The sequence below is a fragment of the Tupaia chinensis genome, unplaced genomic scaffold, assembly GCF_000334495.1.
Source record: "Tupaia chinensis unplaced genomic scaffold, TupChi_1.0 Scaffold144991_2, whole genome shotgun sequence".
NCBI classification, from domain to species: domain Eukaryota; kingdom Metazoa; phylum Chordata; class Mammalia; order Scandentia; family Tupaiidae; genus Tupaia; species Tupaia belangeri.
In genome coordinates, this window is record NW_006204851.1 from 3,512,050 (window position 1) to 3,526,536 (window position 14,487).

General features: G+C 42.1%; 1 protein-coding gene across 1 annotated transcript in view; it reads right to left on the minus strand.

The window, feature by feature from the left end:
- Window positions 1-14,487, minus strand: part of AMOT (angiomotin) — an 85,945-nt gene that overhangs the window by 58,518 nt on the left and 12,940 nt on the right. Inside the window, 2 exon segments of the mRNA XM_014583900.2 lie at window positions 3,069-4,002; window positions 6,860-7,008. Of these exon segments, the coding sequence (XP_014439386.1) occupies window positions 3,069-3,940 (872 nt within the window). The 5' untranslated portion in view covers window positions 3,941-4,002; window positions 6,860-7,008.

Sequence of the window (14,487 nt, forward strand, 5' to 3'; positions counted from 1 at the left end):
TCCCACGTAGTCGACCGCGGTTTGCGTCCCGGACCCGGTGGCTTAAAACTCACGCCGGGCGCGTGTGCGTGCGTGCCCAAGATCCCGAGAGGAGAATGGAGGAGAAGGGATTGCGGCGTGACCATCCCCCCTGGGGGGTGATTTCTCGCTTTCTGTCTCTCTGTCTCTCTCTGTCTGTCTGGCAAGTGCACCTGCCCTATAGCGAAAACCTCTCCAAAAAAAAAAAATTACTGGTCAAAGGACCAGCCTCCTAGTGCAGTGGTTAAGCATTGTATATAGAGAACCAGATCCCACACAGCTGATGATTACCCTATGGCAAGAACCTTAATAATACATATATACTCTGGGTACATGCATGAGGAAGCCCAAAATCCTGATGGAATGGAGAAAGAGGAAAAGGGATTGAGGTGAAACTACACTGCATTGGGGGATCCTCTCTGTCTAATTTGCTTTCTGACAAGATTTTTTTTTTTAATTTTATCATAGGATGCATGTGCTCAGCAGAGATAGAAACAGAAAGAGAGGAAAAGTGAAAAAGGGGTGATGGTCATGCTGCAATCCCTTCTCCATTCTCCTCTTGGGATTTTGGGCTAGCCTGCACATGCACCTGGCATGATTTTCAAGCTGGCAGGTCTGGGACTCAAATTGCTCAGTTGGTCATGTACAATCCAGCCACTTTAACCTCCATGCCACCTGCTGGCCCTGGCAATAAAATATTTAAAAAAATAAAATATACTGATCAGGGACTAAGACAATGACCACTAGGGGCCGGATGACTAGAGGAGAGGAGAGGATGAGTAGATGTTGGTTGACAGATTATAGGATTTCTTTCTGGAGAGATAAAAAATTTTCTGGAATTAGTGGGGATAGGTGGATATTTGAATGTACTAAAACCCACTTTACTATACAATTTACTGTGGCTAAAATAATTTGATGACATGTAAACTTTTTCTCAGTTAAAAAATGTAAAAAAATGAATAATAAAAAATAAAATACTATTCAAGAAAGGGTAGATCAGCATGGGCTCTGTTGCTTTGGGGGGAGAGAGAGAGAGCGAGCTACAGAAAGCTTAGGAGGGAGTATCTTCCTGTAAGATATATGCAGCTAAATTTCTCTGGTGGTTTAATCAGTATGGGAAGGGGAAAAAACCTTCTTCAGGCTCATTATTTATTTAGGAAGATCAAAGGGCTTTTCCATCTAGCTTCAAACACTGTGGGAGTCATTTCAAATCACAAACAATACTGGTGAATGAATTCTGAAAATAGCTTTCCTGGGCAAGCGCACCATGTGCCGAGCGGGGCTTGGGCTCTGACTCCACACTACAGTCAACGTACTCCCCTCCAAGGCAGCAGACGTCAGCCCATCCACAGCCAGGAGGGAGTCCCACAGACTCTTCTGTACTGATGGGAAAAGCAAAACAAAAACCCCCAGCTTCATTGACATTTTGCTGGCTTGAATGGGTTTCCACTGAGCAAAGCAGAGGAACAGCGCAACCCCTCCCTGGTTCTTCCGTTTCACTGGGCAGATGGGAATAGAGTTCTTGCTCGCCTTAGAACCTTAATAGCCCTGTCCATTACCCCATTTCCTGTTCCAACACACTTATCAGAATTTAGGCTCCTGCCCTTTGAAAGCTGTGCAGAGCAGATTGAAAAGAGTTAGGAAAGCAATCTGGGTTAAGAGGAAAAAACTCCTAAACTGGCAATGTTAGGGGTGGAGCCCAGAGTGAATTGCTTTTGGCTACAACACAGGATCTGGAGGGGGGAGGAGGAATATCAGGAAATGCCAGGTGCCTTCTCTTACCTTCACCCTACTCCACCCTGACTGCCTCCTCTCCTGAGTCACCTAGTAAATTTCAAGCCAAGAGGTTCTTTTCAAAATGAGCGAGGAGGGGACAGGAGGCAGAGAGACTTCAAAGAGGATCACAGCCCTACTCTGTGGGCTGCCTGTGGAAGAAGGTCAGCCTGAGTCCAGAGCTTCAGACCTTATGGCCACCCACAGCTATTCATGGGAACAGGGCAGGAATACCAAACACAACCACCATCATTGTTGCCTATGGCTTAAACCTTGTCCCCTTCCCCAAATGCTTAAATACTATCAGAGACATGGCCAAACACTAACAATATGTTGTTGCTAAATGAACAGAATCCCACCATCAAGCAATGAATGATACGCCTTTGAATAATTAAAGTATATGTACTAAGAACTGAACATACAAAATGGAAGTCACAGGAATAGTTTTTACCTTTGGCATTTTAGCATAAGACCCAAACTTCTATTTGATATGCAAATTTAATTTAGACTTTGAAAAATGTGCCAGGCAACTAGCAAACTCTCTACAGAAGACAAAGCAGTCCAGAATTTAGGAACTAGAAGTATGAGAAGACTTCAAAAAGTCTGTAGAAAATTGAACAAAAGTACAAGATTATTTTGATGGAAATTAATTCTTAAATCCATGTGTAGTTTTTTATAATGCATTTCTATGAACTTTCTGAAGACCCTCCCCACACAAGACAGTAACATTCTGCAACTGCACACAAATATAGGACCTCCCCCCACCCCACCATATCATCTGGATGTTTGGTTAGTGTACAAAAGAATCACAGTAATCCTACTGAAAAATTAAAACTGTTCATAAAAATAACAGATGGGAATTTTATGGAGGGCACTATGTGGAAGCATTAGGATGTCCCAGACTAAGACTAATAAAGTTCAAAATTTGCTCCTGCTTCTCAAGAGAAGAATTCATAGAAACACTAACCCTTCCTTCGATATTTTAGGAGACAGGACAATGAATAGCTGCTGAAATCAAGACCCAGGTTCCTGTTATCTCCTAGGCAGTTGAGGCCATGCTCAACCTGTAAAGTCAGGAAAATGTCAATACAGTGCTAATTACGACTGCAAAGGCTAGAAGTTCAGATTGGCAGGCAAATTACTAAGCCAGGGACCAGTTATGCACTGCAGTGTGTTACACCAAACACCTGCCCATTCCTTCCCTTATGATTCCCAATACACAGCACAAGAAGCTGGTTGGGGATGAGGTCAGGAAATGACAGAAAGGGAACTCTTACCTGGCTGCTCCATACTCAGGGGGATGCTGATACCTCATCAGTTGCCCCTCTGTTCTCCCTGGCTGGTTCAGGCGATGCTCACTATAGAAGTGCCCTGGCTCTTGGGGCTTGCACACTACAGACTGGGGCGGCATGCCCTTGAAGGGATACTCTGGTGGGGGGCCTCGGTGTTCCATTCCCTTCAGGCTATGCTGGTTGGGAGGTGGCCCTTGGGCCTTGTAGAACTCACTGGAACTTGTGGGATTCTTGTAGAGATCATTGGGCTGTGGTGGGGAGAGGGGAGCACTGGTAACAGGTGGATGGGCCTTAACTCCACTGGTGGCCAGTGACATCTGCATTAGACGTTCACTCAAGGAACGAACATGCCCTTGCTTAAGGTCTCTGAGTCCTTCATCCTGGTGCATCTTCCCAGAATTGAGCCGCTGAACTGATGGGCGACCCTCAGTCCTCATCTTCTGGTTGGTGACTCCAGTAACATAAAAGGCTGCTCCAACACTGGCATGCTGTTGGCCCCGAAAGTACTGGGACTGGACCTTGGCTTCTTCATAGGTTGGGAGTTCTTCATTATTCTGCATTCGAGGGGACAACTGCTTCTCCATGATGATGTTTTCTGACTGGATTTCCTGCCCCTGGGGTTCTTGTCGAGCAGCATGAGCCACAAGCTGCTGGTGGTGGTCTTGGGGACTCAACACATCATTCTGTGGGCCTGGGTTCCCACTGCTACCAGGGAAAGGAGGGCCATTCCCTGATGCTTGCTGGTGTATGGCAAGCAGGTTGCGATTCTCGCTAGGATTGCCATAGCGAAGCTGCTCTTGTAGCAGACGCTGTAATACTGTGGTTCCTCCACTTGGCTGTTCTTCAGAATTTCTCATCTCTATTGCTGGTGGTGCCTTGTGAAGAGAGAGAGAAATTGGGCACCTGGGCTGCCCTTGACCTGGGAAGGGGAAACAGGAAGCTTAACACCCTTGATGGATAGATAAATCAGTCCTCCAAAGGGAAAGAAAATGGGTATGTGGGGATGAGGTTTCCATTGCAGAAATAAAGTATGGAGCTGAATCTAGAACTAACAGATTAATTATTGCAGATTCCTGGTGCTAGCATTGATATGATGAGGAACTTGGAGGTATAAGAGCTCTGTTTCCTCTTTTAATTTTACCATCAATTAAATATTTAATCTTGACATAACTCCTAAGAGGACTGGAGAAACCTGGAATGGTCAAATGGGGTGATCTGAGTGGGCAATGTTCCAAGGCCCTTACTCCCAAGGTTCATTTCTCTGTATTCTACTAAAATTAAAAATCCAACTCTTGGGATCAGCAAATGGCATAACGGTTACATTGCTGGACTCCCACAAAGTTGACCATGGTTCAAGTTCCACACCTGCAGCTTAAAACTCATGCTGGGCACATGCATGTGCACACCCAAAATTCTGATAGGAGAATAGTGGAGAAGGGATTGTGGTATGGCCATCCTCTCTGGAGGGGGGGGGAGGGGAGAGGTGATTTCTCACGTTATGTCTCTGTCTCTCCAGCAAATGCACGTGCCCTATAGCAAAAATATCTAAAAAAATAAATCCAACTCTTGGGCCAGGTAATGCAACTGGACCCACGTGGGAAAATCTGGAGTTTGCAAACCGAGGCCTCTCTGTACATACAGAGCACATATGTGCCTGTGACCCAAGCCAGCTGGAACTGAGGGTTGATCATGGCATGGGACCCTACTGGGGGTTCCTACCTCCCTCTCTCTTCCTTCTGCAGAAATAAATGAATAAACTTTTTAAAAACCCAACTCTTAAATGGCTGTGGAAGTGAGAGTAGGAAAGTGGAGAACAGTACTCCACAGACAAGATTTATAAAGCAATTCGGCATGTGAAGGGAGCTATAAAATGCTAAAGAAGGATCAGCTCTGTAGCACAGAAGTTAAAACCCTGTGCAGGGGATAGTGAGATTCCCCCATGGCTGACTATGGTTCAAATCTTTCCCCAGCGGCTTGGAAAACATGCCAGGCTCATGTGTGTGCATGTCTCAGATCCTAACAGGAAAGACAAAAGGAGGAAAAAGGATCGTAGTGTGATCATCGTAGTGTGATCATGCTCCATTGGGGGTGATTTCTCTTTCTCCCTCTCTGTCACACTCTCACGCTCTCTCACTCTCTTGAGCACCCTCTGGCAATTCAAAAAATGCTAAATAAAAACTAAAATAAATATAAGTGACCTTAACTTATACCAAGTAGAAATGACCCCTGCTTTTGTGCAAATCTTTTTTGTTAATCCCATCAGACTCACAAATGTATTTCTTTGAAAAAAAAATCCTTTATTTCTTGTATTGTCCATTTTGGACACTCCTTTATTTAATAAGAGAAAGACTTGGGATAAGTATTACTGACAGTTTCTTTTTTAGCTACCCAGAAATAGTCATTGTGATTTGCTGTTGTTTTATAGGAGGAGCTTAAAGGGGAAGGGCATCTTTCAAATTGAAGTGTGCTCTGACAACATTTAGAAACTGGAAAATAATAAAGTCATCCTTCTGGAAAGGGTAGGATTACCATGTCCCCTGGCCACCACCAATCCATCTAAAGAAGTATGGGGTGAAACAGGTAACAGTAGTAATACAATTTAAGATTCGAATTCAAATCATACTATTGGTTTACAGGGGAACCTAATACCTGATTCCTCTATTCGTGACTTCTATTTTCCCATCTGAAAAATGAGAGTAAGTTGACATCTCTTTTGCATGCACACCAACTCACTAGAACTCAAATTTTCTGGACAGAATCTGTCATCTGAAATATTGTGATTAAATATTAACATTTAATAACAAAGTTTTCACTCTACAAATCCTATGTAATTGGTGGAGAATGGATATTATGTCTCACAGAAAAATCACAATAAAGGTCAACCTAATCAGCTTCAAGTTTCTAGATGAGGACTGGAATACTGGTTCTCAGACTTTTATTTCTGGGATATTTAGTAGACTCTAATATTTATGGAGACATGAACCCATTTTCTTTAGTGTCATAGAGAGTGACCCAGAATGTGTACAGTATATGGAGAAACGTCATCTTCTCTTTTTTCTCACTTCTTGACTACCTGGTTTCTAATTGTTCTACTGAGCAGTTTGACCTCACAGTTAGCCCTCCATAGGCCTCCCTTTTTAAAGGATTTTTTCCCTTTATGCATGACAGAAAGTATATATATATATATATATGAGAGAGAGAGAAAGGTGAAAAGCCTCCACAGGGATCTGGTTATCCCTTTCCTCCAGTCCTCCAGCCCCTTGGATCTTGGGCACTCACACACATACTTGCGTTTCAAGCTGACCAGGCTAGAGATTTGAGCCTTGGCCACCATGTAGGATTTGACTTCCCATGAGCAGCATATTACTACTGTGCCATTGAATAGGCCCGCCAAATCCTTTCAAAATCCCATTCAACATATTCTTTTGGGAAGTGCAACCTATTGTTCTTCCCCTCCCTCCCAGTGGCTCTCCAGAACTCCTGTTTTTGAACTGTCAAATTGAGATTTTCTAATAGGTTGACAAGCAACCTTCAGGTTGGTGCCTGAAACTGGAGAGATAACTAGCAAACTGCTTTTTAATCTCTCAAAAATATGGAAATGGGAACATGTGTGATTGAAGCAAAATTACTTCCAAACCCCTCCTGCAAAACCAGGAAATGCAGACATTGAGCTGTTCCAGACCCCAGAAGAGTATGCCACCCCCTCCCATGCCACACCCTCCACCCAGCAGGCGCACACACACAGGCACACACACGCACATCCCAATTGTCCATACCTATTTCTGCTTTCTTTTAGGCTTAAAGCCTTGATCAGGATAGGGAACTCTTGCTTATGAGCAGCTCCAGAAACCGCACCGGCAGATTCCCTCTCCCCTAACACTCGGGTTCAGGGTAAGCGTCTCCAAGAATCCAACCACTGGTCACTCTGAAATGTTCAGGAGGGGGAGGGAGGGAGAAATAAAATCGTTGTTTCTATTTTGCCACCAATGGCCAGCTGTTAACCAAACCAGTCCTTCCAAGGGAATGACTTGTTCTCCCATGGTGCTTGGCTTTTATATGAGTGGCAGAGTCCATCTCCATTAGGGCAGAAAAGAAACCTCACTGTCCAGCCACTGTGCTCAGGAGGTCATGCCAGTCTCCAAGTGTTGGGATGCTCAGGTCTGAGACTGGAAAGGATTGCTCTGTTCTAGCCTCTCGTTCCTGAAAAGCCACTGCTTCCATTCCTGGTTGGAAGGGTGGATGATGACAAAAGCCATAACCACTGTCACCTGTAGGGTACAACCTTCACATTGCTATCAGTAGCAGGGCAGGTTACTGAAGCTCACTGCCCCACTTCCCAGAAAGGAAGGCAATCATCATTTAGGTTTGGGATCAAAAACAAGGAACACTCAGTGAAGACCTGATTTGGTCTCAGAAGGGCAGAAGAAAAACAAAACTTCTTTTCAACCAAGTCATTAAGTATTTATTGATATTGACTATTCCAGACATTTTCAACCAAGTCATTAATTATTTATTGCATATTGACTATTCCAGACATTTGCCAGCCTCAGGTTAGACACAATGAGAGATACAAAACAAAATATACGTCCTGCCCTCACGGAGCTTACAATCTGATAAACTGACAATCTGATGGCCCATCCATTCTTGCTAGAGTGGAAAGTTGACCGCCCCCTCAACACAGAGCAGCCCCCCTTCTCCAAGCAGAAGATGCCTTCACTTGCTTTCTTAGCACTTCCACTGCCCACGTAGCTCAGCCAAAGAAACTATTAGATTTGTGTTGTAAAGACCAGATGCAAAAGCCCAATAGATGTGGATTTGAGATGGTCCTCATTTACAATTTGCTTTGACACACTGAAAAATCATACAGGTCCAACCAAATGGTTGCAGAACTCAGGAACTTGTGTTTATTTGAGATGCACATGAACCACATTCTTATCTTCTGCCCCAGCCTAGTCATGACTCATTCATATCTTTTAAAGGAAAACCTTGAATCCTCACCAGAGACTCCATTTGAGGAGCAAGGCAATATAAAGGAAGCACACAAGCATCTCTGAATTTTGGGATCATGTCCAAAACATTCAAGTTTTTGAAAAAATCCACAAAACCACACAGTGATTAATTTAACATCATTTCCTTGCAGTCTTGCCAAAAATAAAGTGAACAGATATCGAGTGAACAAACATGGAAAATTGTCTTTCCATCTTGTTTTGGCCCAACATATAATCACAATCAAAAGCAAAATCGTCTCCAATCTGCAAGGCAATTATTTTAGGAGGTCTCCCCTAAATTGCAAAGTAGAGAAACAACTTTTAATTAGAATCAAAGCTGGACTATTAATGGAACTCTGGCAAATTACCACCTTATTTTTATTGTCCAATTCTGAGCAAAACATTTGTCATTTTTCAAATGAAACAGCAGAAAACAGCCCAAGGCTTTTAAACTTGAGCCTCTGGAGAGAAACCACCATACAATTCTTTTCCAGTGCTTACTAGATTCTTCAAACCAATGTCCACAGGCTTTCTCCTGACACTCAGCTCCTCACGGAGAAAACTTTACTTGGCCAAAGTCTTTCTCCAATTAATTTTGTCCTCTCCCCTCCATTTCCTTCTCAAACCCCAAATCACTTGATGTCATCTGGACATAGATCTCACTCCCCCACCCAACACCCAGCCTTTTTTGTTGCTATTTAGAAAAGAAATCAGTCTAAGAAAAAAATTTACAGAATCTTCAGATTACTGATTTTTTCCCCCTTAAAGAACTTACATTCACCTACATGTCAAGAGTCACATAAAAAGGAAAACACCATTCTATTTACTTATTAGAGAAAGGAAAGAAAAAGATTCCCTGTCTCATGCACATGAACTAAAGTAGTCTGAACTCTGCAACCTTTAATCTGCCCACAGCTTTAATCACGCCACTGCCAGGGGGTCTGACATCATCTTCAATCAATATAATGACCTTGTTTCTCCTGGACACACATTGTCCCCTGAGGATATTTGATAGAGGAAGAAAGGATATCCATGATTCTGTCTTTGAAAATGCAATTGAATCTATATTCAACTCTTTGTTTACAACCACAGGGCATCAAGGCCAAGCTAACTTCTTACTTCATTTGTAGTCATTGGCCTCTCCCAGTCTACCTGGAAGGTTGAGCCAAAACACATTAGTGAGAGCCCAAAAGGTTGCCAAGTCAAGTTCTAGAAAATCAACATGACAGGGTAGCCAGGACAGACCCAATTCCCACCCTTCAAATGAATTTTGCAATATGCCTATAAGATGTTCTTTCTATGCCTTATTCTATCCTCTCCTATTCTGCCTCCACCCCACACTTCACCAACCAGGATGAAGAATCTAAGTCTAGGAAACCTGTTTCTCTGCTAAATCTTGGTCAACTTGTTTATATTATTTTACTTCCAGCTAAATGGAAAGGAGCCAGTTCAAAGTTTCCCTGTGACTATATCTTTGACTTTGTGCATGAAACACATACACAACCCCTCATAGAAAGTGAAAGGCCCCAGTGAACTCTCATGTCCTTTCAAGTTGGTGCATAAGGTGGCCTGAAGTGTCCTAGAGAATACCTTGCCCAACAGTCTTGCAAACCAGGCTACTAATTCACTTCCTTTGAGAGCTAAAAAACAATAGTCCTTTGCAGTTATCTAAACTTTCAACAGGTAATGGGTAAGCAGTGTAAATACCACAGTTAAGAACCCAGGCCTAGAGTCACACTGTTTAAGTTCAAGTCCTAGATATCTGTTTTTTTTTTTTTTTCTAACTGACCTTATACATGTGTCTTGACCTTCCAAGTCTCAATTTCATCAGCAGCAAAATACAGGCAATGCTGTTTGCACTTCATAGGATTGTTATACAGATGAAGACTAAGATTAAGAGAGGTGACCTATGTAAAGTGCTAAGCACAGAGCCTGGCACATAGTAAGGGCTCAATAAAAGTTAGTTATTACTAGAGTTATCATTTCAAACAAGCCTTTTTCTAGAAGGCTGTAAAAATTTTATAAAGAAAGGCTGTTTTGTTTTGTTTTGAACCTTTATTTGCAACTCAATCTTTGGTGCAGCCTTAGGTCACAGAAAACCAGACTAGACAAACTGTATGCAGACCATCTAGCAAACCAACTTGCTCTTTCTACAGAAGACACAAGAGCCTCCAAAGGGTAGAGTCAGGACCACAATGCAGGTCTTATAACTCCTAGGGCAAGAGCACTCCTACTACAACATATTATTTAGCATTATTAGCTTGTATGTAAAAGATGCTTAAAAGTTTATTAATTATTAAGCATTGACCCTAGTTTTAAGAGACTAGGCTTAAACCTGGCTTACTGTTATCACCAATTTCCCAGTTCCAATGACAGTAAAATGTTAATGGAGGGAAAGAAGAATCCAGTGAGATAAAAACAGGAAGCATTTTGCTGAAAATACAGCAGAAGAACCTTGCAAAATCTTTCTTCTTAATGACAGCTAGTGGCTGGGAAGGTTTGTGGGGAGAGGTGGATAGAATGATGTTGAATAAAGAAAATTAAATTGCAGATAGATAAAAGGAACAATGTCTAGTGTTAAAAACATAATAGGGTGAATATGTAATAGGTAACAACAATTTACTGTATCTCTCAAAATTACTAAAAAAGAGGATTTTGAACATTCCTAATACAAAGTAATTACAAATGCTTGAGATAACAGGTATACTAATCACACTGGTTTAATCACTCCACATAGTATTCTTATACTGATAAATCACATTGTACTGTACCAATATGTACAACTAATACTGAGTTGTTGGTAAAGTCATGACGGTTTTTTTTCTATGTTTTTTTCTGAAAAAAAAAAATGCTTAACGACTTTTCTGACAACCCAAAATGTTAATAAAGGGGTGTGTGTGTGCATGTGTTTCTTCTTTAGGTCAAGGCATGCAATTATGCCAGAGAAGAACACGAAGCTCCACTAATCAGTATTTCCAGCCCCACTGTTCTAGGTCTTGTCAATATCACACTAGCCTGGCATTTGCTTTTACTTAACTCAAGCCCTAGCTTAAGCAAAGGATTAAGAAGAGAGGTGGCCCCAACTTGTTTTTCCGAACTCTACCTCTATCTAGATTTGGCTGGAAAATTATTTTAAGAAGAGTAACACCCTGGCATTTCCAAATCTTATTGAGGATCTATGTGAAAGATCTGTTCCTGAGATGGTAACACAAAGGCTTCATCATTTTGGGTCCTGGTTTTACTTTGCTGTACCCTGAAGCAATTAAATTTAACATATTCATAGGCAACAAAGACAATCACCCCAGAAGTAGACATAGATAGAAGCAGTGAAATTTGGGTAGCAAGAGGGTCCTGTTGACACCACTTCCTTCTACCCTTCAGCACACATGTTAATTTCAAGAGCGAACTAGAATACACCATTACATCTCATTCCTTACTGCCTAGAAAAAGTAGATGGGAAACATGAAATCAGACTGAACATACATGAGAAAGTTTAAGAATGTAACTATATACTGTCTGTTTTGCTAGTCTCTTTTCTTCTATAGCAAACCATTCTTTTTCTTGTTATGTTTTGTTTAACCTCTTTGTCATAGGGTGTGTATGCTCTCCAGAGAAACAGTGAGAGGGAAAGTGAGAAATCACCCCCTAGAGGAGATGGCCATGCTGCAACCCCTGCTCCTCCATTCTCCTCCTGGGATTTCAGGCACATATGCATATCCGCCTGGTGTGATTTTCAAGCTGCCAGTTCTGAGACTTGAAACCGGGTTGGCCATGTGGGAGTCCTGTGCCTTAACCACCATGCCACCTGCTGGCACCTTACTCTTACTTTTTATTTACTTTTTACTTTATCAGTAATATAAGCACAGTATGCAAAGACTAATAATGAAAATCATTTATAATCCCAGCACCTCAACCTAAAGATTGTTAGCATTACAGAATATTTCTATTTGTTTTTCCTATGTATATTTATGTTCTTATAAAACTATGACATATTAATGTACAAATATCAATCATTTTGGATTCTATATTTCATTTTATCATAAGCTCTTTCTCCATGTTGAGGTATAAGTTCATGACAAATGTTGTAATGGTTGTATTAGTCCGTTAAATGGGTGTGTATCAAGATTCACTTACCCATTCTCCAATTAAGACATTTAAACTGCTTCTAATTTTATGCTAGTATAAATAAGATTACAAAAACATCTTTGTGATTGAGCCTCTTTCCTTTGTTTTTGGTTTTGGTTTTGCCATAGGGCATATGTGCTTGCTGGAGAGACAGAGAGAGGGAAAGTGAGAAATCTCTCCCCAGAGTGGAAGACCATGCCACAATCCTTTCTTCTCCATTCTTCTCCTGAAATTTTAGGCATGCATGCACACATGCCCAGTGTAAATTTCAAGCCACCAGGTCCAGGATTCGAACTGGTCAACCATGTAAGAATCCAGCATCTTTACCACTACGCCACTGGCTGACCCTGAACCTTTTTCAATATTGTGGTTTGTTTCCTAATGACAGAATCCCAGAAGTGAAACTAACGGGTCAAGGAGCATAAATGTTTTTAGACAACCTACTAAAAAAGTAAAATAAAACTAGCAAGACACCAGAGCCTCATGAAATTTCTTCTTCATTTAATGAAAAGTTCTACTTCCATTTCTCTACCAGGGCAAAGCAGGGCTCTTGGGAGGGAAAGAAGCCAAGAGAAGCAGTGTAGTATCCCAGTGGCTTGCGCAATGGCAGACTGGAATGTGGGCTCCCCTGTGAATTCAGCTTGCATGCACTTGCCCCAAATTGCCACCCAGCCAAGAAGCTAATTAGTAAAAGCATCAGGTGGGTGAGAACAGGTTCATGGCCTGTAATGGCTATATCATCTTTCGTTTTTGCCCTTGGAAAGATCTGACAGTCAACTTGGAGACATTCAGTTCTAGTGACCCGACCTGCTACATTCTAAGACTTAAATTTGTTAGTTTTCACGTATCAATCTCCAATACATCGTAAAGGGCATTTTCTTGTCTAGAGCTAAGCATACATGACCAATAAGCCTGTGTGTGTGTACGTCTATTTTCAGCCTCAGTTAAGGTGGCACATTTAAGGTCAGTCCTGTTTAATATTATATTACTAAGTGGCACTTGTCTTCAATGATCAATGTGTTATAGATGGAGGTTTATTTGGAGACCCAACCATAAAAGTCATCCAGTCCTAAGGCCAGGGAAGCAATAGGCCAAAGATGCCCCTGGCTTAGCAAGAATAACAGGCATTTCTTTCTGTGGTTTTTAGCCAGAACTCTCAGAAATGGGCAGTTCTGCTTTCCATCTTCTCCTTGAAGGTTTTCCCTTAATCCTTCTCCACCTTCCCTTGATCCCAACTCTGCTCAGTATGGAAAATTAATTCTCTCCTCCCTGTGTTCCTTGAGCACCACTCTATTACAACACTTATCACAGCACAGTTTCTTTACTTAAAAACTCATTTAGGGAGATAAAGACAAGTATCCTCAACAGGATCTGGTCACACCATGATCTCCTTCTGCCAACCCTCCAGCTTACTGGGATCGTGAGCACCAGTGCACTTATGCCTTGCATGTTTCAGGTTGACTTGAGATCCAAACGCATGGATGGCCATATGGCTTCCAGCACTACAGGCAAAAATACCACAGCCTGAACCACCAAGGCTGGGCATCACAATTTCTATAATCTTTATTAAGCAGTTACTATAGCCAGATACTGTGCTAGGTGGGCCCTAGGGTGAAAAAATAAAACAGAGCCCAGTCATCAAGGAGCTCTCAGTCAAGCATGAGAGCACCATGCAATGGGAAAACAGAGGTATGAGCGGGTACCTCTACAAAAATATCCTGAGCTGCCTGAAAAAGCTTTGCAGAGGAAAATGTTTTATGAGCTGAGTAGGAAAAGCAGAGTTTGGTGATCAACATGTCAAAGACAGGCTGAGGGCCAGGCAGTGGCAACAGCAGTGGTGTGACTGGAGCCATATGAGAAGGGTCTTGGATTCATATCCCAGCACCTCACCAGATGCAACAGGTGCACATACATGCCTGTGATCCAGGATGGCTATGGTTGAGGGTAAATCATAGCAGAGAGAGACTGAAGTGTTATCTGTTTCTCTGTAGCTCTCTCTTTCATGGAAGAAATGGATAAAGTTTTGGGGAAAAATATATTGAGATATATCTTTGATAGTCATTAGTATATGGATGACAGCTAAGGACACAGAAGTGGGCTGTACAGTATAGAGTAAGGACAGAATAGAACTAAAGATGAAACTAGGAATGGATCCCTGAAAAACATGATCACTCGGGACCAGCAGTTAGCGTAATGGCTATGTCACTGGACTCCCACGTAATTGACCGTGGTTCACGTCCCGGACCCGGTGGCTTAAAACTCATGCCGGGCGCGTGTGGGTGCCTGCCCAA